Source organism: Leuresthes tenuis, unplaced genomic scaffold (assembly GCF_036924035.1).
Source record: "Leuresthes tenuis unplaced genomic scaffold, fLeuTen1.0.hap1 SCAF_17, whole genome shotgun sequence".
NCBI lineage: Eukaryota > Metazoa > Chordata > Actinopteri > Atheriniformes > Atherinopsidae > Leuresthes > Leuresthes tenuis.
This window is the reverse complement of record NW_027325371.1, coordinates 7,418,753-7,439,477: the sequence shown is the minus strand read 5'-3', so window position 1 is coordinate 7,439,477 and position 20,725 is coordinate 7,418,753. Positions and strand designations below refer to the sequence as shown.

General features: G+C 41.1%; 3 protein-coding genes across 4 annotated transcripts; all 3 read left to right on the top strand.

The window, feature by feature from the left end:
• Window positions 1–1,207: 1,207 nt before the first annotated feature.
• stard3 (StAR related lipid transfer domain containing 3) lies at window positions 1,208–9,544 on the top strand. Of its 2 annotated transcripts, none has more exons than XM_072368409.1 (15): window positions 1,208–1,266; window positions 3,138–3,376; window positions 3,456–3,533; window positions 3,794–3,871; window positions 3,960–4,013; window positions 4,346–4,463; window positions 4,544–4,645; window positions 4,731–4,786; window positions 4,871–4,963; window positions 5,768–5,830; window positions 6,901–6,996; window positions 7,084–7,163; window positions 7,300–7,404; window positions 7,505–7,598; window positions 7,749–9,544. In XM_072368409.1, the coding sequence occupies exons 2-15, from the start codon at window positions 3,164–3,166 to the stop codon at window positions 7,875–7,877; spliced, it is 1,359 nt and encodes a 452-aa protein (XP_072224510.1). In that variant the 5' UTR covers window positions 1,208–1,266; window positions 3,138–3,163; the 3' UTR covers window positions 7,878–9,544. The 2 variants fall into 2 exon arrangements, with proteins under 2 accessions (XP_072224510.1, XP_072224511.1); XM_072368410.1 differs by lacking the exon at window positions 1,208–1,266 and adding an exon at window positions 1,273–1,447.
• A 1,666-nt stretch (window positions 9,545–11,210) lies between these two features.
• Window positions 11,211–12,963, top strand: mreg (melanoregulin). Its single transcript, XM_072368782.1, has 5 exons — window positions 11,211–11,305; window positions 11,461–11,623; window positions 11,746–11,836; window positions 11,917–12,080; window positions 12,691–12,963. The coding sequence occupies exons 1-5, from the start codon at window positions 11,211–11,213 to the stop codon at window positions 12,886–12,888; spliced, it is 711 nt and encodes a 236-aa protein (XP_072224883.1). The 3' UTR covers window positions 12,889–12,963.
• A 5,090-nt stretch (window positions 12,964–18,053) lies between these two features.
• On the top strand, window positions 18,054–19,139 carry tcap (titin-cap (telethonin)). Its single transcript, XM_072369427.1, has 2 exons — window positions 18,054–18,332; window positions 18,462–19,139. Exons 1-2 carry the CDS (start codon window positions 18,184–18,186, stop codon window positions 18,850–18,852), a joined length of 540 nt encoding a protein of 179 aa, XP_072225528.1. The 5' UTR covers window positions 18,054–18,183; the 3' UTR covers window positions 18,853–19,139.
• The last annotated feature ends 1,586 nt before the right edge of the window (window positions 19,140–20,725 follow it).

Below are 20,725 nucleotides of genomic sequence, written 5' to 3'. Positions count from 1 at the left end.
CCTACTTCAGAGTGGTAATATCTACATGAAATGTATTAATAATAATGAAATATGCAACTGTTTGTCTTTCTAATGAGGGACAGAGTCATTTCTGAAGGATCATACAGTGAAGTCTAATTTTTTTTCATTACCTTAGTTACCATTTTTCCCCTTTTTGCCTCCAGTACTGAAACAACACTAAAAACTAACTAGGGTTAAACCTTTCTTAAACATTTTTTTCTTATACTGCCTTCAAACTACTTTCAGATTATTTGCAAGTAACATAGCGAGAAAAAAAACAGATCTGAGCAAAGTAACTCTTCTCCTTTATTGATTAAATCTTTCATACTGCATCCCTTTTAACGGCAGTTTAACATATTTTGTATTTATTCAGCAACAGCACCACTGATGTTGTCTAAATCGAAAAAACATTGATCGAAATGTACATATTGCACGTCTTGGGGAACGATACCGGAAGTAGGCTACAGATTTTTCTCTTGCATCACTTGACAGAGATGGCGGGGGTCACTTTTTCTTTATCGGTGGGGGGGGGGGGGGGGGGGTGTTGGTTGGGGGGGTGGTGGTAGCTAATATTTTATTTCTGTCATAACGATTCACAGCAACTTTGCCTTAAGTAAAAGCTGTATTTTGAAAGTTATTATTGGATATGAAAAACAACCAACTATAATCAGCGGTTGTATCTGCTTTCTTTGATTTTGGTTTGGTTAGCATGTTTTTTTTTTCTTTATAGGAGTTATTGATTTTTTTTTCCCTTGTCCTGTCCGGCATAATGGCAGCAGAATTGTAATCCGAATACCGTTTATGCCAAATAAATGTTCTTTGCCAAGGGAAGCTTTATGAATGTAAAGCTCCCCGATATACATGGCACAAGTCCCTCATAATAACCGTGCTTAGTTATCAGTGTATCAATGTTTACCCGAAGCCCTAAAACAATGGTTGCGTCCACTAGATGGCAGTGAATATCGATGAATACACAATGAGGATCAGTTAATACATATGTATGTATATATATATAGCATATAGCATAGCTTTATATATGTTTATAATGCTGAGGATAATAAGAAACATGCTATTTAGTATATTCTTTCAAAATGAAAGCCACGCAGCTAAGAAATAAAAAAAATAAAAAGAAAGACGGCGCAGATTTATGTCACGTGACTCGCTGCCTGTCAAAGAAGTTGTGTAGTGATACATCTCGCTGTAATACGTCTTCTTTGTATTGTCACCCCGGAATGCTTGCTAGGCGATAATGTTGCGGTAACTCAAGTAAGTTTAAAGCTTTCGTTTTGTTCTGTGAACCCATTTGAATGGGACTTAAGTCTAAATTGTCTCTCGTGTTTGATAACATTAGCTCCTGTAGCTGTCCACTTCAAGTATGAGGAATGTATTTCGCATTTGATCATGCTGTAGCAGTTAGCAAGTGAGACCAACTTGTTTGGAAAGGAAGGTAAGTTAGCCGATGTGAGCTAACATCGATAGCTAACAACAGGGGTTACCAAATAGTTAATCATTTAATCTGTGCTTGTTTAAAACAGTCATATGAGTCTAACTTGTGATCTCGCTGTTTATTATCTGTCTTGTGTGTTTTGCAGTGGGTGACAGCGTTAGGCAGAGGTAGCCTGCTAAAAGACACAGTTCTCTTGTTGTTGTTGAGTTGTCTCCCAGCAGAAGCGACGAGTCGTGAGTCATGGGATCTCAATTCAAGTGTGGTCGGAATTATTTAGAATGTAAACAGTACAGTTTTCCTAGTTAGTAAATAAGACGTCAGACTGTTTATCCGACTCAACATAGGGTCGACGAGAAGTTGCAGAGATAATTGAATAACGGCCTAACAATGGGACAGTGGTCTAATGTAACTGATGGAAATGCAGGCTGTTTTCTTTCTGTTATTCTGTCAAAATCTGATACTATTGTGCAACCATCCTTCGATAGATGAGTCCGGACAACAACATTCTCCCAGCATCTCGCATCTTTAAGATATTCAGCACTGTGCAAAAGTCCTGAGTCACCTATTTTGTTTCCAAGGGGCCAAACTTTCGTTTTCTTTGAAAGTGAGCAAAAGTTATTCAGTCTCTCAAAGTTTTCCTTTAAACACTGGCTGCTGGTTCACCAGTTATTAAACCAGTCCTCATACCTGAATATTTTCAGAAGAATGTCAATAGCAGCCTGTCACAAAGTCAAAGACTTACAAAAAATGCCAAATATAACACAGTTCGAGAGACATAAAATAGAAATAACCTTTGCATCAACAAGGTGATTCCCAAAGAGCTATAAAGCTGAAAACTTGTCACTGGACATATGGAAGACAGAAGAAGAAGTGACAGGGCTATCTACAACAGATAAATAAAATCTGACAGTGATGTTGTTAAGTAAAACGAGGGGAAACATCCAGGAAAGACCTGAGCGATGCACCTGGCCTTTTAGTTGATTCATCTATTGGAAGGGAAACAGGAAGGAAAGGCTGAGCTATGCCAAATGACACAAGAACTGGACTGAAAATCAGTGGCAACAGGTCTTATGAAGGGATGAATCCTCCCCAGAGGTTTGCAATATTATTGATGCAGTGTGGGATCATCTGACAGAGAACTGGACAAAACATCCAAAGAGCAGCTTTGGAAAGTCCTTCAAGAAGCCTGGACACCAGATGGTGGTGGGCACCACCGTTTGACTGTTCATATTTTGAGTGAGGCTCCTCAGGATAACCTTTCCACTTCAGGGGGTATAGAAATAGTGTTCTCAATCATTTCTGTTGGTTTAATTCAGCTATTACATGTAGAAGAATGGAACATACTGTGATGATTAGCCAAAATGATTGTGGTCAACTGAATTAATATTTGTTATTCTACCTTGGTTTTACAATGATGTTGCACTGAGGCTGGCAGGATGGACATAAAGTTATATCACGGTGCCATTTGTGACAGTGACTGATTATCCCAATAATACGATGAAACTGTCTCAAGTTTTCTTGAGTTGGCTGTAAAATGTTACATGTTTGCTGATTCTCAGCTCAAAAATCTGAAGAGTTAAATCCCATATATGAGTAGTCTGTAATAAAAGTGTTTAATCTCTACGGTGGCACCACTGACTTAAGATTTTATGAAGGGTGTAATGCGTGGGGATGACTTGTGTGTTTTCAGGGGGAGTCTCCTGTCTCACAGCAGGAATGCCGGGGGGAGAGTATGGGGAGCTCGGGGCCAGCCTCCCTGCCATCGCCTCCCTGAACGCCTCTTACTCCACATCACTGTCGCTCCCTTCTCCATACCTGCTGCTGCCACCTGCACAGCGCAAGGCCATCTCCGACGTCCGCCGCACCTTCTGCCTCTTTGTTACCTTCGACCTCCTCTTCATTTCGCTTCTCTGGATTATAGAGCTGAATGTGAGTGAAGCTGTTTGGAACCTGTTGCCTGTTTGTTTTGAGACCTCAGAAATCATTTTGACTCTGCTCTGTTCTTCAGATCTCCAGCACAATCTGGGACAGTTTAGAAAAAGAGGTCGTCCAGTATAACTTCAGGTCTTCCTTCTTTGACATAGTTGTAAGTGGGGTAATCCTGCTTGTTTCTCTTCTATCTCATCATTTTCTTTCAAAATTGTGGTTGCGTGTGATCCTGACCAAGTTCGGAGAGCTTAGATCATGATCAGCAGACAGATAAATGTTCATGTAGCGTCTTTGAATAGTTTGAATAATGAGCAGACAGATGGAGCTCTGTATATTTAACCAAGAGGGGACAGTGTTTGCCTTTCATGACGTGTAATCCCTGATGTCACGTTCCCTGTCACTTCCTCCTCATCTCAGCTCCTCGCTGTGTTTCGTTTCCTGTGTCTTCAAGTGGGCTATGCAGCTTTTCGCTTGAGACATTGGTGGGTTATAGCGGTGAGTCAGCTCAGTCCCATTAAAACACGTCATGTAAAATCTCATTTTCATTGTTGGACATGAGTCAGAGCTAAAATCTTCTCTGCAGACTACCACTCTAGTGACCAGCGTCTTCCTCGTTGTGAAGGTCATCGTATCTAATGTAAGTATCGCTCTTTTTCCATCTGACACGGTCACACGTGAGTGTATTTTGAGTGGTGCAAGTAAATCAGCCAAAACCACTTCCACTTTTCACTTCTGCTTTCTGCCTCTGCCGGGAACTGTTTTTATGATAGTACTGTTTTATCCAGCGTAACTCAAACAAAGCTTTCTATTTGCATTACCTCTGTTTCGCATCAAGTCCATTTGTCAACTATGTTTATATGCTCTAGCTCAATAAATCTTTTTATATCCAGCATTAGGGAAACAAACCTAAAATGCGGCTGTTTTGGGAGCTGTAAATGTAACCCTCTCTCATTGTTTCTGTCTGCACAGCTGTTGTCCCAGAATGCCTTTGGCTATGTTTTACCCATCACCTCCTTTGTGGTGGCTTGGCTGGAGACCTGGTTTCTTGACTTCAAGGTTCTCACTCAGGAAGCTGATGATGAAAGAGGTGAGATAGAAGTGTGAAGTTCAAGCAGCACTTGATAAACTTGTGACTCTTTCTTAACTCTTCTCCTTCTCTGACCTCAGCTTACTTGGCAGCCGTTAACACAGCCTGCGAACGAGCCCCCATGATCTACCCCCGCGCCGTTTCAGACGGACAGTTTTACTCTCCTCCTGAATCTGTTGCAGGTGATTATCTGTGCTGATGTGTTCTGGTCAGTGTGTCTCTCTTTGGAGCTTCAAACTGAGCTTGGGGCCTGATTTGTGTCTGCAGGCTCGGAGGAAGATCTGGATGAGGAGGGTCTTGGGCGCAGAGCTGTCACCGCTCAGGTACCTGCGTCAGTCTTTATAATCAACCCTCGATGATTTCCTGCTCTTCTTTGCTGAATTTTCACCTCCTCTCACTTGCTGCAGGAGAAGGAGTATGTCAGACAGGGTCGGGAGGCCATGTTGGTGGTAGAGCAGATCCTCACCCAGGAGGAAAACTGGAAGTTTGAGAAAAACAATGTACGTATAAGACTTCAGTACATCTGTGTGTATTAACCCTCTCTCACTCTGTCTAAAACGTTATGCATGTCAACAGCCACTTGAAATCAAATAGCCAGAGACTTATGTCAAAGACTTGTGTTGCATGCTTCTTGTTTTTAGACGTGATTCTGCATGAGCGTTGCTCTGTGTTTGATCAAAATGAGTGAATATACGGGCAGAGGCTATAAAACCTCAGAAGTTAGGCTTTAAAAAAAAGAGGAGAAAAATAGAGGTTTTAGTTTCAGGAGGATAAATAACACTTAGAATTGTTTAAAAGGGCTCCTTGTTTATTAATGAGTAACTCAACCCTGACCGTAACATGTGACCACATATTTTACGTTACTCTTGTCTGAGTTTTATATTTTATCGTCACTAAGTTGTTCATTAAACCAAAATTCCTCCGACGTTGGGTGTTTGCTATCAACACAACAAAATTCAAATCAGTGTTGGTTCTGGCCAGTCTGGTACTGATACCTGTAAAATACAGGCAGTTTATCCACTGAAAAATTCCCATATTAGGATTTGTCAGTGGTGAAAAAATCTTTTTCTCAATGGATCAGTCATGACTCTTATCGGTAAAGTTTAGTTGCTTTTTAAACTGGAAGTGAAACTCTGCTGCGGTCGTGCAGCATTTTTCTCTGCTTGGATGACTTCACTTTATATGAAGCTCGTTAACATTTTCCAGACAGAAACACAGATATATATTTCAGTGTATGACACGTGAATTTTTCTACATTAAATCGAATTAAAAGCTAAAGCTTCCTGTGTTTCATGCCGTCACAGGACATGGGAGACTCTGTCTACACTCTGGAGATTCCATACCATGGAAAGACTTTCATTCTCAAGGTACAGTAAATGTGAAACCACATTTCTTGAAAGAATCATGCCGCAGTGACTCAAGGAAATGGTGTTTGAACTCATGAGCCTGCAGTTTCTTTTACTGTGGAAATTTTCCATTTTCACCATTGATGTTTTCATGCTCTTTACCCACATGTTTAGTCTTTCTGGAATTTATGGTTGAGACTGAATTAACACTGAAACTCGGCAGTTGGGTCTTATTTTTAACCTTCTGCTGACACTGCATTACTTGTGTTGGCAGCTGATCGGCCTCTATGCATTTCAACAACCTTTAGAGGGTTTAGTGAAGTAATCGGCGCAAATAAGCAGTGAAATTAGATCAGATATGACCCAGTGTTTCTGGATCGTTTCAGAGAACCTTGAAAAATGTCATAAAGGATTTTTTCAGTGGCTCTAAATTCCTGCATAGACATTCAGAGAAAGTATCTACAAGAACCAGCATGACTGACATTGCTTGGAGGTGCTCTGTTCTTCAGGGGCGTGTGACTGTATCTTGTAGATTTATTGCTTTAACTGATAAACACAGCCAACACGTAAGACGTATAGCTTCAGATCTTTTTCGCCCAGACAAGCCTCTGCTCTGTTTAGATGGCTGGTGTGTAGATAATTCCTAAATTAGCACCCAGATGCGCTCATTTCCATTGAACTAACATCAAATGAACCTTTTGGCTTAAAGTCCTAATAAAGACCAACGTGCCTTTCCACAGTAAGCTGTGAAAGCAATCTTATCAGAGCCCTTTTTTACATGGTGCACATGCTCATTTGCTCTAAGAGGCTGCAAGAGTGGGCACAACCACCTTTTCATTACAGAGATATGTTTGCGGACCGTAGGATTTATCTGTTCAACCCGTCTGCATGTCAGCTGGCATTTCTTACAATGATCATAAACAACCGTGTGAGAATATCTGTTTAAAGAAGCCTTTGTAAATTTAGAACGGAGCTTTTGAATTTCACAGTCCTGAATGAATGGCATGGGGGTAATCCTATGAAGCATGGGGAAAATGAATCCATGCACATATTATGAAATGTTATTTCTGGTCTTTTTTTGATTGGTTCAGGCTTTAATGCAGTGCACTGCTGAGCTTGTGTATCAGGAAGTGATTCTGCAACCAGAGAAGATGGTTCAGTGGAACAAAACAGTTTCTGCCTGCCAGGTGAAGGATCTCTTTGTCTTCCTGAACATTTTTCACTGTGAAAATGTGCGCAGTAAAGCCTAACACTGTTCCCTGCCTTCTCCTCAGATCCTTCAGAGGGTTGATGACAACACTCTGGTGTCATATGATGTCTCCTGTGGGGCAGCTGGGGGAGTTGTGTCTGCGAGGTACACCAGCACAGCAAGCATCTTGTCTCAAAATATGACTTTTTCTCGCTGTTATCTTTTCTATCAATCTTGTCTTTATCGGGACTTCAAGTAAGACCAAGTGAATTGATTTTCTGATGGATTTTTCTCCCCTCAGGGACTTTGTTAATGTTCGGAGAGTGGAGCGCAAACGAGACTGCTACCTGTCTGCTGGCATGGCAACCAGCCACGAGTCCAAGCCCCCGAGTGGCCGCTATGTCAGGTCAGACCATGCCTTTAGCCATGCTGTCACCAGCCCAGTTAAATACAACTTCTTTAACTTCCTGTCTTTTTTTTGTTGTTGTTGTTGTTGTTGGTATCAGGGGAGAAAATGGCCCAGGAGGATTTGTGGTTCTCAAATCCAGCAGTAACCCATCTGTCTGCACCTTCATCTGGGTGCTCAACACAGACTTAAAGGTAAGAATCAGTCACTTAAATTTGGGAAGAAGGGATGCAGAAAACCTGAGTAAGCAGTCTGCAGCTATTGAATGTACAACAAATACAAGCTCATTAGTCACAAATAGTTGAGTGGAAAATAATTAACACTCAGGTTTTATGCCTTTTTAGGGTCGTCTGCCCCGCTACCTCATCCACCAGAGCCTGGCCGCCACCATGTTTGAATTCATGTCCCATTTACGACAACGTATCGCTGACCTGCGGCCTTCCCATCACTCCCACCATCACCACCACATTTAAAGTGGCTCCGATGTCCTGGGAGGTGGCACCACTGTTTTTTGAACCCCCTGAAACGGGTGCAGCAGCTCCCCTGTAACCCTTCTGAGCTGAAGTGCTGCTGTAGACTGAAGAGACTGCACTTCCAAACATAGATAATGTGAGACGTTTATCCTATTTTGGCCTGATGAGGTGAGGAGTAATTTGATTAGCAAAGACTGAAAGACTATCTTCCATCTCATCCTTTATCATTTTTTTAAGCATGATCACATGCAGATTTTTGTGTGGACCTGTAACTGTCTTGCTCATTCTCGCCATGCAACAAGCGTCGAGGTACACTTTACTGAAACAAGAAGGCTTGGATCAGGACGGAAGTGAGAAAGTGTCAGACTCGTCGCAGAAGAACTGTTGCATTGGCACGACTGAAATGGCTGAGCCTAATCTATCATCATTGATTTGCTGCTTTCTCTCTTTTAATATTTTTGTCTGCACCCTCCTAAATTTGTTGCTCGGTTTCAACTTCCAGCACTTTGCATCTGTATTTTCAGCCAAACGTTCAGTCAAAAACGCTGTCTTCACACAGCTTATTCCATTTAAATATACTGTGATAAACAAGCGGGGTGCTGTGTTGTCTACTCACCACTAGAGGGAGACACCACTGATCGACGCATTGAAAGCCTCCTTAAGATGCCTCTCCTTTTTTTAAAGTGCAAAAATCTGCCAGCTCTCATTTAACTATCACCAAGGGAAATTAATACAGATTTTTTTTTTTTTTTTATTGTTTTGCACTTTGGGATCAGCCAGGAGTTTAATTGATAAATTAGAGTGCGGTAGATGTACTAAAACTATTTTTGTGCCAATAACCTCATATGGCCTCATAATAAAATAATTTAAATCATTGTCATTATTGAAAAAAAAAAGGGGGGAAAGAATTGATCGACTCTGCTACTGACCGGCCTTCAGGCCCTGAGGATTAAAATAAAATTTGTGGCCATGTAGAAACATCCCCTGCAGCCTAAGTGTCATATCAGTCTGCACATCAGTGTTATGATGTGCCTCAGAATATCATGGTTCATGGTTACATCAGTTATAAAATGTGGCTGAAAGCTGAGGTTTGGCCTTTGGTTCAAGTTACCGAGTTGAACCAAAGACAAAGAGTTTGTTGTGCTTTTCTATAGTGGGGCCCAAAACGACTTCACTTATTCTTACTATAGGACCATTTTGTGGATTTTACTGTGATTTTCCACATGGTCCTGAGAAGTTTTACTTTACTGTCTTTATGGACTCTGAAAGCGTAGCTGGAAATGATTTATGCTCATGTCGTCTAAAACATATGGTTAGAGTTATTAAATAGATAATTTTTCTGGATTGATTTTAGCTACAAACAACAAAGAATGTAAAATGAAACTGGGGGGGAAACTGTGCCTTTATCACAGCAATGTTACTTCTCAGCCTTTTCTTTTGCCATGCATTTATTTCATGCAGTTTAATCTATTTTCAGCGTCTTTAACAAAGCTGAACTTGGTGCTTAAGGAGCCTGCTTTGAGTGTTTAGATTACTGTTATCTTCAAACTGGATTGTCTGTCGGTCTTTTATTCATCAGACATGCTCATTTAAAGCCATCACAGCTGACCAAGAGTTTTTACTGAGTCTTAACCATTGTCTTATGTCTAATAAACTAATGGAACAAATGATATTGTTTCAGCTTCTTCTTAACTCACAGATAGTGCAGAAGTTTGGACAAAACTGATAGCTTAGAGTAAAAAAAAAGCTTTATTTCTTAAAGTTATGAAGTTAATGGTGACACGTTTCGTCTGTTTGAAGCAAGATTTTTTCTATTTCCTTCTTTTGCACTGTGAGGACAACCAAAATGGTCAGTACTCTCTCGCTCCCTTTGGCAAGTATTGCTTTTCCTAGCAGCTGTGAGTCTTTAAGTTCTCCTTTGTGGGATTTTCACCTTTTGTTGCTGTTGTTGTTAGTTCTTTAAGATTCTTGACCTATCTTGCATGAACTGATCTTTTTATGGTCTGGCCTTAGATTTCTGATGATGTTTTTGTCAGATAACATTCAGAATGTGTCCATTGGGGTTATGTCGACTGGATGGATGAGTAGCCATCGACACGTGCCATGTCTTTCGGTGCTCATACTTTTGCAAGCTGCTCTTCTGTATTTTTGTACTTTTTAATTGTATAAAACTGAAACGATACACTAATCTTAATTAAAATGTAAAAAAATGAATAAATGGAAGACGTGTGATCTTCATTCTTTAGTAAATCTTATTCATCTATTCTGACAGATTCCCAACTATAAAGTGTCAGTAGTTTGTACACGTGTACTTTCCTGCACTGCCTCATGAGGGTGTTTGTGTCATGAACATTAAGATCCTGTGACTGGGACCTCATGCATTACAACACTAACTGTTGCATAAAGGCCACAACTTAACTTTGCAGGAGCAGGATGGAAGCTGGAGGCCTTCATCCTGCATGCCAGGCTGTCCTGTAACAAGGCAACGCTAAGAGAGCTCAAATGCGCTCTGTCAACAATGGACACAAAGCTTCTTTAAACGTTTCAAGCAGTCCGTAGATTCTCATTTAAGCACTTGGTTGTGGTTGAGTAATATCTGGAACTGCTCACAATAGAATTAATCCCTGAATCGATACAGCCATGGTAGATTGGATACAGTATGTGTAATTAGGCCTACTGCTGCAGAGGAGATGTGTTGTCCTCAGGGCAAGACACAATGCTTCGGACAGAGGACGGAACAGCTCACATGATTGTGCTGTGACTGTCTTCTGAGACTAAGGGTGTGCTGTGAAAATCTATTTTTTTCTTTCTACATTTTTTTAATTTTTTTTTTTATCAATGAGAACTCAAACGTCTGAGTGCTCTCTTTGTCCTCCATGTAAGGCTGAGGAGAAGCACCAGTCCTTGGGCTGCCATCTGCCCGAGCGCCTCTGTTCAGACCGGCTCTATCTGGTCAAAAATCTACAGGAAAAGCCTCGACTGGACGAGGAGCTGTGGCAAGATCTTGGAAAATGGGAAGCTGAAAATTAGGCGGAGTTTGAGGATTGGACATCTTTATTTTGTAACTTCATTTCACTTTCTGACATCTCTGAAAGTGAAGGCAGATTCATAAGATTCTCTCAACTGGACCACATAGATGTTGTGACTTCTATCTTTTCTTACTAGAAATAGGTCCACTTTGTAACAAATCCCTTCAGAGTATCCACAAAGAGGGACGCTGAGCGGCAGAGTCAACACCGGAAGCAAAGGAGGTGCTCCACCTTTCAAAGAAGTCAAAGACACCTTCCATCTGGATTATTTGACATTGTAAACACCTGACTCTGTTCCTGATAGATGGGTGCAGCCTTTAATAGGTTTTGCATGCAGTTTTGCTGCTGCTGCTGCTGCGCTGATGACGACGACGAAGATGAGAAGCAGCCTTTAGTGACGTAAGTTCAAGTCCAGAACTCATATACGTGTAGGTAATTAAATACCAGTTAACTAATTGCATTTATTTAAGACACATGTCGTGTGTTGCTTTGTTTATAAAAAAAAACCTGTATGAAAGTGTAATAACTGTCGTATCTATTGTCTGACCACAAAGTCCAGATCCGTTGGACTATTTTACGCGTGAAGTCCAGAAGCGACGAGACGAGGAGACTAATCTGTGGAATGAGCCCGGGGACCCCAGCCACTCGGAGAGAGATGACGACCGTACACTTTACTCCCTGATTCAGGCCAGGAGCAAGACCCGTATGGGGTCCACGGTATGTGATATAGATCAACAGGGCAAAGGATCTGATTACCCAAGCAAGACAAAGAAGACTGGAACAACTGTGTGTATGAAGAAAAAGAAAAACTTCTAATATTTTGTCATTTTCTTGTTTAGGGCTATCGACGTCTGAGTGTTGACATCGAGGCCATGAGAGATGTACGCCGAGAAGTCCGAGACAAATGGAAGACAGTCCTGGAAAACCTAGGTAAAGGTGGAGAGATGATGTGTGAGACAAATTATCAAGAGTACTCAGCTGCTCATGCTCTTTTTTGTTGTTGTTTTAAGGTTTCATGGCTGAGGCAGACTCTCTGCTGACAGTGTCAGCCAGCGCCTCACATGATCGCATGCGTAACGCCCCAGCAGCACGTGCCATGCTTCAGACTCTCCACTCCGAGACCTCCATCTTTTGTAGTAGAGAGCCACCGCCAGAGAGATATCTTTTCATCCTGGTGAGAGGAAGGAGCTTGTGACCTTGAGATTTAAACTCAGACTAGTCTCTCAAGTGAGACTGGCCTTGCTGTGAATTTAGTAGGGTATGTTTTAAAATAGGTTAAGGCTGGAATCAAACTTCTCTGCATTCAAACCATGCAGGTAGAGGACAAAATATTATTACTGCTATCCTGTCTAAAGAGCTCTTCAAAATAAGCTTTTATTTACTTTAATTTTGCTGCAAAAATGAGAAGAACCAATCCCAATTCCATCCCTTGGCCTTACTCCTTTGTTTTATTGGAGTACGAGCCATTTTCTTTCAGGGATCAAAGAGAAGTGATCATCTAGCCATTCAAATAGACCCCAAAGCTCAAATCTAAGGGCAAGATTAACACTACTCCCTGATCCCTAACAAAAGGGGCACATTACCTTAGCAAAGCGGAGTGGTAGCGACCAATTGGAGGAACTGAGATTAAGCTGTCGATTGTGTGAGATGAAGTACCTTTTTTATACAGGCAAGTAGTTCCGCCCAGAGGTTACAAGCCAAAGGGACCATCTTATTGAAATGATTTTCAATATGATGGTCAAATTCCCTGTCTCAACCAATTCCTTCTCTTTACTTCCACACAGGATCGTCTCCTGTACCTCGATATTGCTGAAGATTTTTTGGCAAAGGCAAGGCGCTTCTTCCCTCCAACGGAAGACTCTGACGAGGAGACACCAGGCCTTGCCATTAACCTGCCACTGCTGCTGGCCAGGGTAGAGGGCTTGAATAGAGATGCAGATGAAGAAGAGAGTGAGAGAGATGATGGAAACTTGAGTGAATGACAAGATCTGTTAGCTGCAGTAATTCCAGACAGATGGCAGGGGGCAGTAGTCATCAACCCTGAATGCCTTCAGGTGTTCGTTGCCTCATGTACTGCGTTGTTGCCGCAGTTTAGGCTGACCATTTCTCCCCCCCAAATGCACAGCTTGAATGTTTTCTGTTTCTGGTCTGAATTTACATTGTTTGTTTTTTTCAAATTTTCAGTGGAAAGTGAGAAGATGCATTCACTGTGTGTGTTGCCTTTTCATTATTCATCCATTGTGAACCTTGAGGGTAAGGATGTTCTTTTCAGCAGAGCCCCTTAACATTTTGTCCTATGATTATCAGCACTCTATTCACTCTATCACATGATTTGTGCCAACACTGAATAAATAGCTACTAATCTGATGCCATGAGGATTTTTTTTACAAGAAAGTGTGTTAAGATGCTGAATACTTTTAACTTCTCAAGGTCTGCATTTGGCTGAACATTTGGTTGAAGAATAACAAATGGAAAAGATATGTAAACAGTACGGTGTGCTGAACCTTTACAGTGGTTCTTTGTGTGATTGAGATAACTTTCATGTTATGCATGTGAGGGTGGTTACCCCTTCCAGCAGGTTATGGAAAATGTGAAAAACTTCTAAATGAATGTGGCAGTATGTGTTCATGATGAAATAAAGCCTCTTAAGTGTATAATGTCACATGGTGATAAGAAGTGGAGTAGTGTTTAGTCATTCTAAATTTACACAGATTCTAAAGAATAAAGGATGTGCATGACTTTGGAGTCTGAAACAATTCAAGTTTAGTACTTCACAGCATGAGAGTAACATTCCTTTGATGTGCAATATGAGGGTCTTCTTCAGCCTGCTCATATGCCTCACGTGGCTCATTGCTGTGTTTTCATTGCTGGCTCTGCTCTGCCCTGCAAACTGATCTGGTGATATCTGTCCGGCGTCTGACCATCCCACTGGGACCAGACTGGGTTGCAAGATGCATGGTGACAGCGGTGTTTTGGTGATCAGCTGCTTGTTGTTGTTATGCAAGAGAGGCACTCCAGTGAGGGCGCGTGTTTGAACACAGTTTAATCTAGATAGACATGGATAAGGAGAGCTGCAGGAGAGTTAGAGGTTGTGTGCAGGAATCAGTAGGAAGTTAACTTTCCTCAGCCTTCTTTCTTAACTTTGTCTCTGTCTAACATGTAGGAGACTACTTGCCGCCCTCTTAAACTCATTCCTCTGCCACAACAAAATCAAACACACAATATTTTGCCTGGCCTGAGCTTATTATTGCAGTGCCCTTCTCCTCCCACCCACTACCTGCCTCCTTCTTGGTGACAGCTCATTTAAATGTCACTTTGCAGCAGCTGTGGCTGTGTTGTTATGCAACACAAAGTTCTTCCTGGCTGTGCCCGATGAGGTGCGGGTGGAGGGACGAGAACAAGAGGGGGTGATATCTGTGACAGGCTTCAGCTCGTCTCTGCTCACCTTTACAGATGCTCCACACCCCTGGCTTTGTTAGTATGCCATGACGCACACAAAAACAACTGAGAGGAACACCATCTAATGTCCTACATATAACAAACACTAGAAATTAGAAGCATCACTTGAGAGTGTTCCCTTTTTTACATTAATTTGACCTTAAGTAGATAGAAAACTCACTTTACTAAACATATGAATATGCTGTAATTGCTCATTTATCTATTGGGGAATATTATCCAATAATACATACTGTATTAGTGAGTGTCAAAAGTAAGTAAAACCTAATAATAGGAGTTAATTGGAAAGTGAAATTCAGGTGTGAGTTAGAGCTCTGGTATATGTAAAATACAGCAATCTAGCTGATCTTAATAACATGTTTGTGGAAGTGTATCATAAGATGAACAAAGAATATATTCAAAGACCTCTGGTAAAAGGTTGTTAGTGCTGATTCGGCTGAAATTACTTACAAAACTGTCTCCAATTTGTTTAGACTCCAACATCCCGCAATTAAATTGTGTGCAAAAGGAAGAAGGTCTAAACTGCTGTTCCTTTCCTCTGGAGTGATCATGAGAGAGATCATGAGCAAGAAAACCATGTGCAATAGTAGTAGCAGGTAAAGGCTTCTCTCACATTGCTTAATGTCACTGTCTGCGGGGACTTATCGGGAGAACAGTGAACAACAATGAGGTGCACAACAGGTGCTGCAAAAAATAGCTTTGCAGCTTGTCTGCGGTTTGCATAGAATCATAGGTACAAGCCAGTGAACTGCTGGGGAAAAAAGTCTTGTTGCATCAAAAGGATATGTTTGGTTCATATTAGAAGTTTTACATTTGGAGAAAGGAAAACACTGCATTCCACAACAGGAACATAATCTCATCTGTGAAACATGGAGTTGGTAATATTATTGTTTGGGCCTGATTTTCTAGGCCAGGATGGATTACTGTCATTGATGGAACAATAAATTTTTTATTTTTGTGGTAAAATAACTCAAGAGAAAGAGAATCTCAAAGAGAAAGTTTGTCATTCCAGTATTCTTTCATGCACAATACAGTTTCAGGTTACATTTCTGGGTGCAGTGGTAGACTGTGTTGAGTGACAATAGTTTTCCATGGTACTTCTAAGCCTGCATGGCTATACTGATCATGGTGTTATGAAGATTTTTCCTGCAGTGCCACCTTGGGGCTCCAAGGTCATGGGCATCCAACAGTTGTTCTACCCTCGGCTTTTACACACTAAGATTTCCACTGACTTCCTGAATCATTTCACAATATTATGCACCAGAGAGGTTGGAAATGCCAACGTTCTTTGCATGTTAATGATGATTCTCTTACAGAGTTTGGCACAAAGTGGTGAGCCATGACCCATCCTTCTTTGGAAAGACAAAGCATTTGTTAGATGCCCCTTTTATACTCAAACCTGAAACCCTCATCTATCTCCAATCAGTCTACTCACTGTAGAATCTTACAGAGCTGGCTTTATTGTATATTCTGTAAAGTCTTTCTTTGCTTGTCTCCCACCAATCTTTAGCATGTTGCTGGTATCAGATTCAGATTTAACATGTTTGTGGCCAGGTCACTCAAAACCATTTAATTGAACTTTTGTCTGTTAAGTGAAATCAATAAATTAAAGATTTAAGTTTTTGATTTATGTTATTTTCAGTGCAAAAGTATGTGAAATGTGTGTACTTGTGATTTCCATTCAGATCTTATGCCACTTACATATATTTCTACCTTTTCAGAACTGGAGCTATGTTTGAATGCTTTTGTCTTTCAGGTGCAATGCGATCAGGCTTTAGGGGTCTCTTTTCAATAATGCTCAGATTTTAGATGGCTTTTTTACAAGAAGCCTTTGGCCTGAATTGGCTCAAACATTGCTTGATAATCTGCTGTGTGTACAGGATATTTTTAAAGGGTGATGTCAAAGGGTCAGCAGGGATCAGAGGATCAGGGGAAGCTAGAGGCTATGGAGAGGTCTGGGTTAAAGGGGCAAAAGTATCAGAGGTCAGGGATGGCTCTGAAACAGTTGCTACACTGAAAGGGCACTTTGTTCTCATGTTTTAAAAATGGCCATAAAGGTCCTAACCTTAATCCATTAGCGATATTTTGGAATGACCTGAAGTGAGCAGAGGCAGGAACTAAAGTTAATTCAGTTTGATGTTCAAGACTCATCAGCGGTTGCTGGAAATATTCAGTTGCTGTTACTGCCGCACAAGCGGATCATACCAGATTGTGAAAGCAAGGGTTCACATGCCGTTTACCTCTCAGGGATTTTCAAAGATGAATGAAAGAATGAATAACAAAATGCTTTTCCTTTTCTAGGTTTAGGACTTGTGTGAAAATATGATGAAGTTTGTTGTCACATTTTGGGAGAAATACAAAAAATGCTAAAAGCTTCTAAAACTTCACCCCTATGAAACATGACCTTGACATGGCAGGACCTTGCACAGTAGCTTACTAGGTTTCTGAAATGGCATTCATGGTTGCTATGGTATCATAACATGACTCAATAGATGACCCAAGAGATGCCTTTGACTGTCTTACTCTGTGTGACAGTTAGCAATATTTAACATGTGAAGTGTCAGCCTGCTGATAAGTTGCTAAGAGAAAAGTGAAACATTGCTACACTTGACAAGCGTATAAAAATAACATTGAGAAGATGCTCTAAATGCTCATGGGAAAGGAATAGCAGAAATGTATGTAAAGTGAAGATAGTGAGATAGTCAAATAACTTTAGATTGAATGTAATTTGGTAAAATCCAGGATGTGTGCATTGCTTAATTGACTGATCGGACATCTTGTCATTCGGATGACGATGATGTTGCTTTATGCTGTGCATGTGATAAGTGATATCTGCTGGGTGATGATATCAGTGCCCCATGTGGATGAATGAGTCAGAGACAGGGACCGGTAGTAACATCACACCAGCAGATAACTGTCAAAGGTGAGTGTGAGCATGTCTGTGTGTTTCACAGTCTGTAACCTGAGTTGATTACAGCTTACATGGCGCTCTGTCACTGAAGTAATGAATCACTGGGGATGGATTTCTCACTGGCCGGCAATGATAGGGTATGATGTTGTTGTGAGGTCCAGCTGTTGCATAAACTCTTGATGAACTATATTATGAATACAAAGCAGCAGACTATAATTAAGTCTCTCAATGAAATTCTCTGGTTTCTCACATGGAAGCTCCATCGCTCCTGCTTGATAACTTTCTTTTTTAACCCCAGTTCCTGGAAAACTACACCATCATTACAATCTTCCCATATTATCAAGGTGTTATCTGCTGATTTGTGTCCATCAAGACCAAACCCTCGTTAAGATCCCTTTAAGACTGAACCTTTTTGTGTTTTTGTTGTGTGTGCCTACATAATCTCCATCCTAATCTCTATAATACTTTCACCTCTGCGATCACAGCTGAAGTGGAAAGCGTTGGGCGAGTGATTACGAAGGTAACTGGGTAAACAATCTGAAAATCAGGGGATTTTTTAGCCCAATTACCCCTAACTCTCCCCCTGAGTTTGGTCTTCCAGCTGTCCGGGAATGATACACGGAGGACTCGGTGTCAGATGCCAGTGCAGACAGATTGTAGAATGACAACATGAATCAGAAATAGTAACGGGGCGTCTATAAAAGTCAGGGAGAGACCCCAGCCAGGACACAGACATCACAAAGAGAGACAGAGACTGTGGAAGCGTGGGATACAGCCAGTGGAAACATCCTTGTTTTTTGGACAAACATCTGATAAATAAAAATAAAAAGAGTACCTCTCGGGATTGATCAACAACACCCAGTGAAGGCAATAAAGATAAACCTGAGGTAGATCTCACACAGCAGTGAAGATGCCTGTCTGTAACGTATTGGAGAAGAGTAACGGTGTGGTGGTGGGTGCTGAGCTGACCTGCAGTGTGCGGGAGGAGAACAAGGCTCAGAGGGAGAGCTACAGTGCTGATTGGCTCAGTGTTCGTCTCAAGACCCAGCCTCAGGACAGGTGAGACCAACCATCATCTATTTTACAGTTCTTGACTTAATTTCCTAATATTATAAGTAGATAGAAGTATCTAATCTAAAGTGAATGCTCCATAAGTTTCTAACTTCTGTTTTCCTCTGATGTTCACAGACAGACCATGAACATGAATGACAGCTCCCGTAGGGAGACTCTGTCACGGCAGTGGCAGGCCCGCTCTCTCATGCAGTCCTGCCCCTCTGGGGTCTTCAGAGTTGGCACGGTAGAAAGAGGGGTGAAAGAGCACCAACTTCTACCAAAGAGAAACACCCTCCCATTGCCCATCTTCACACCTGCAGAGCTGGGCATCAGACTTGGACGTGGAGCCCCACACACAGAGCAGGACCTGCAGCCCTTCCCAACACCAGATGGAGTCTGCCCCAGCAAGAGAACCGTGGATGAGATCACCAGGGATCTTCCACCCGTCAAGCCGACTCTCATGGAGTTTGCCAAAGAACCCAAAGTCCTTGGTCGCTCTATGTCCCAGGAGGTGCAGAGAGGCTGAAACCTAAGAGCAAAAGAAGAAGAGGGCATGTTAGGGAGAGGCAAGAGGGATAACAGATGGGAAAGAACATGTCAGGAAAGATGTACATATGTAGATCTATTTCCAGTTAAATTCATCATCCTAGAACTTTAGCACCCTTAAAGTCCCATTTTGTTGATGTTGGAATTTGATGGTCAGTAGTATTAGATGTAGTTTATTGAGGGTATTACAGCTCTGCCATGGGCTAATCTCTGCCTGTGCAGGCTGGATGTCCTTACCAAATCTTTTGATGTCTCAGTGTGATGCAGCATTTGATTGTGCTCGTGCACTTTTATATTGAAAAGTGCCGACTTAATGAAAGATTTGTGTATGTCTGTGACATGTGGTGACGGATGGAAAATGATGCGCAAAATAAAAAAGCATGTAGGACAGTGTGATGCAGCATGAAAAGAGGTGGGGTGAGTCAGGGGGGACGTGGAGGGATGAGGAGTGAGGAAACATGCCTTGGAGCTGGTTGCCCTCCAGGACTCCAGAAGCATCTGCCAGCCTCTGATCTGTGTGAAGAGAACAGAATGCACTGGCATGATGGCACAATGCAGCCGTACTTATGAGTGTGTTCCTCTGTGTGTGTGCCAAACTGACACTTCTTGTTAAAAGGACATAAGAAAACCAACAGCCTGTCCTATACGACGTACTAACTGATCTGCCTTGTTAGTTGAGCGGCAGCACCAGTGTAAATGTGACAGAACAACAAATAGTATAACAGCCGACAATAAATACGCTTGTAAAGGAATTTGAAATGTGTGCAATAATGTTAAAGTTTTTCCTAGAAATGTAATATTTTTACAAATAAAAGTTGAAGCAGTGATTTCTCTGTCATTAAGTTGTTCATCACAAATGCAACATAAACATACTTATATAACATATAGATTTCTTACAAAGGCTTGGAAGAGATGGTAGATTACCAGCTGATTTAAACTGTCAGGTAAGTATCATTGTTCTACTGAGACTAACTTAAATAATGCTTCGTAATGAGATTAGATTTTATTGATACCTGACGTTGTTCGGGTTTAGGAAGAAAAAAAAGGATATCACACGGTGAAAGATTAATGCAGCTGCTAAATTATGATCTGATAACTGAAAATGAACAAACTAAGAAAACAGCACATAATGAACATTTATAGAAAGCAAAATAATATTTAAAAAAAGTTACAGAGATAAGTAGCAGCTGCTATAAAAAGCTGTTTATTTGTGATGCAGAATGAGATGTACAGTGTAACAAAAAGTTTGCAACCCAATCAAAAATCTGTTGTAGTGACAGTGGAAGTAAGTACGATGGCTTGATCTATAAAGGCATAAAGGAAATTTGAAAGTGAAGAGAAATGAGAATAAAAAGAGGAACACAATGTAAGTTATTTGCTCTCTCTCTTAACTTTCATCAAAGTTTCACAGTTTAATTAGCTTGTTAGGACCATGATCTATTTATAATTAGGAAAGGCTAAGTGGTGGAAATTGCAAAGCTTTAAGTCTGACTCATCATTACTTTTACCCATGATTGCCAGCCATAAGACCTCTAAGCAGCTGCATGTCAGTCAGAAGGTAAATTATTTCATGCCCACAACGCAGGAAAAGCCTTTAACAAGACACGTTTTCTGAGGAAGTTAATATAATTAAATGGTGCAGAGAAAGTTCAGGTCTGGAGAACCAAGAAAACTGCATGAATGTGACCTCCATAAAGGAGTCAAAAGACAAGCCGACATGTGGCTTTGACAAACAGTTGCCAACAGTTTTCAAATTAATATTGAATCAATCCTGGTGTGTTTTTCCAAATAAGTTCTGATTACATTAAATTTGGACTTTTTAGTGACGATGAAGAAAGATGTGTTATGAATAA

Coding starts and splice junctions, on each gene's coding strand:
- stard3 (XM_072368409.1), top strand. CDS start 3,164: ATGCCGGGGGGAGAGTATGGGGAGCTCGGGGCCAGCCTCCCTGCCATC. Junction 4,964..5,767: donor GGAAGTTTGAGAAAAACAAT/GTACGTATAAGA, acceptor ATGCCGTCACAG/GACATGGGAGACTCTGTCTA. Junction 5,831..6,900: donor GAAAGACTTTCATTCTCAAG/GTACAGTAAATG, acceptor TGATTGGTTCAG/GCTTTAATGCAGTGCACTGC.
- mreg (XM_072368782.1), top strand. CDS start 11,211: ATGGGTGCAGCCTTTAATAGGTTTTGCATGCAGTTTTGCTGCTGCTGC. Junction 11,837..11,916: donor GACAGTCCTGGAAAACCTAG/GTAAAGGTGGAG, acceptor TGTTGTTTTAAG/GTTTCATGGCTGAGGCAGAC. Junction 12,081..12,690: donor AGAGATATCTTTTCATCCTG/GTGAGAGGAAGG, acceptor ACTTCCACACAG/GATCGTCTCCTGTACCTCGA.
- tcap (XM_072369427.1), top strand. CDS start 18,184: ATGCCTGTCTGTAACGTATTGGAGAAGAGTAACGGTGTGGTGGTGGGT. Junction 18,333..18,461: donor AAGACCCAGCCTCAGGACAG/GTGAGACCAACC, acceptor TGATGTTCACAG/ACAGACCATGAACATGAATG.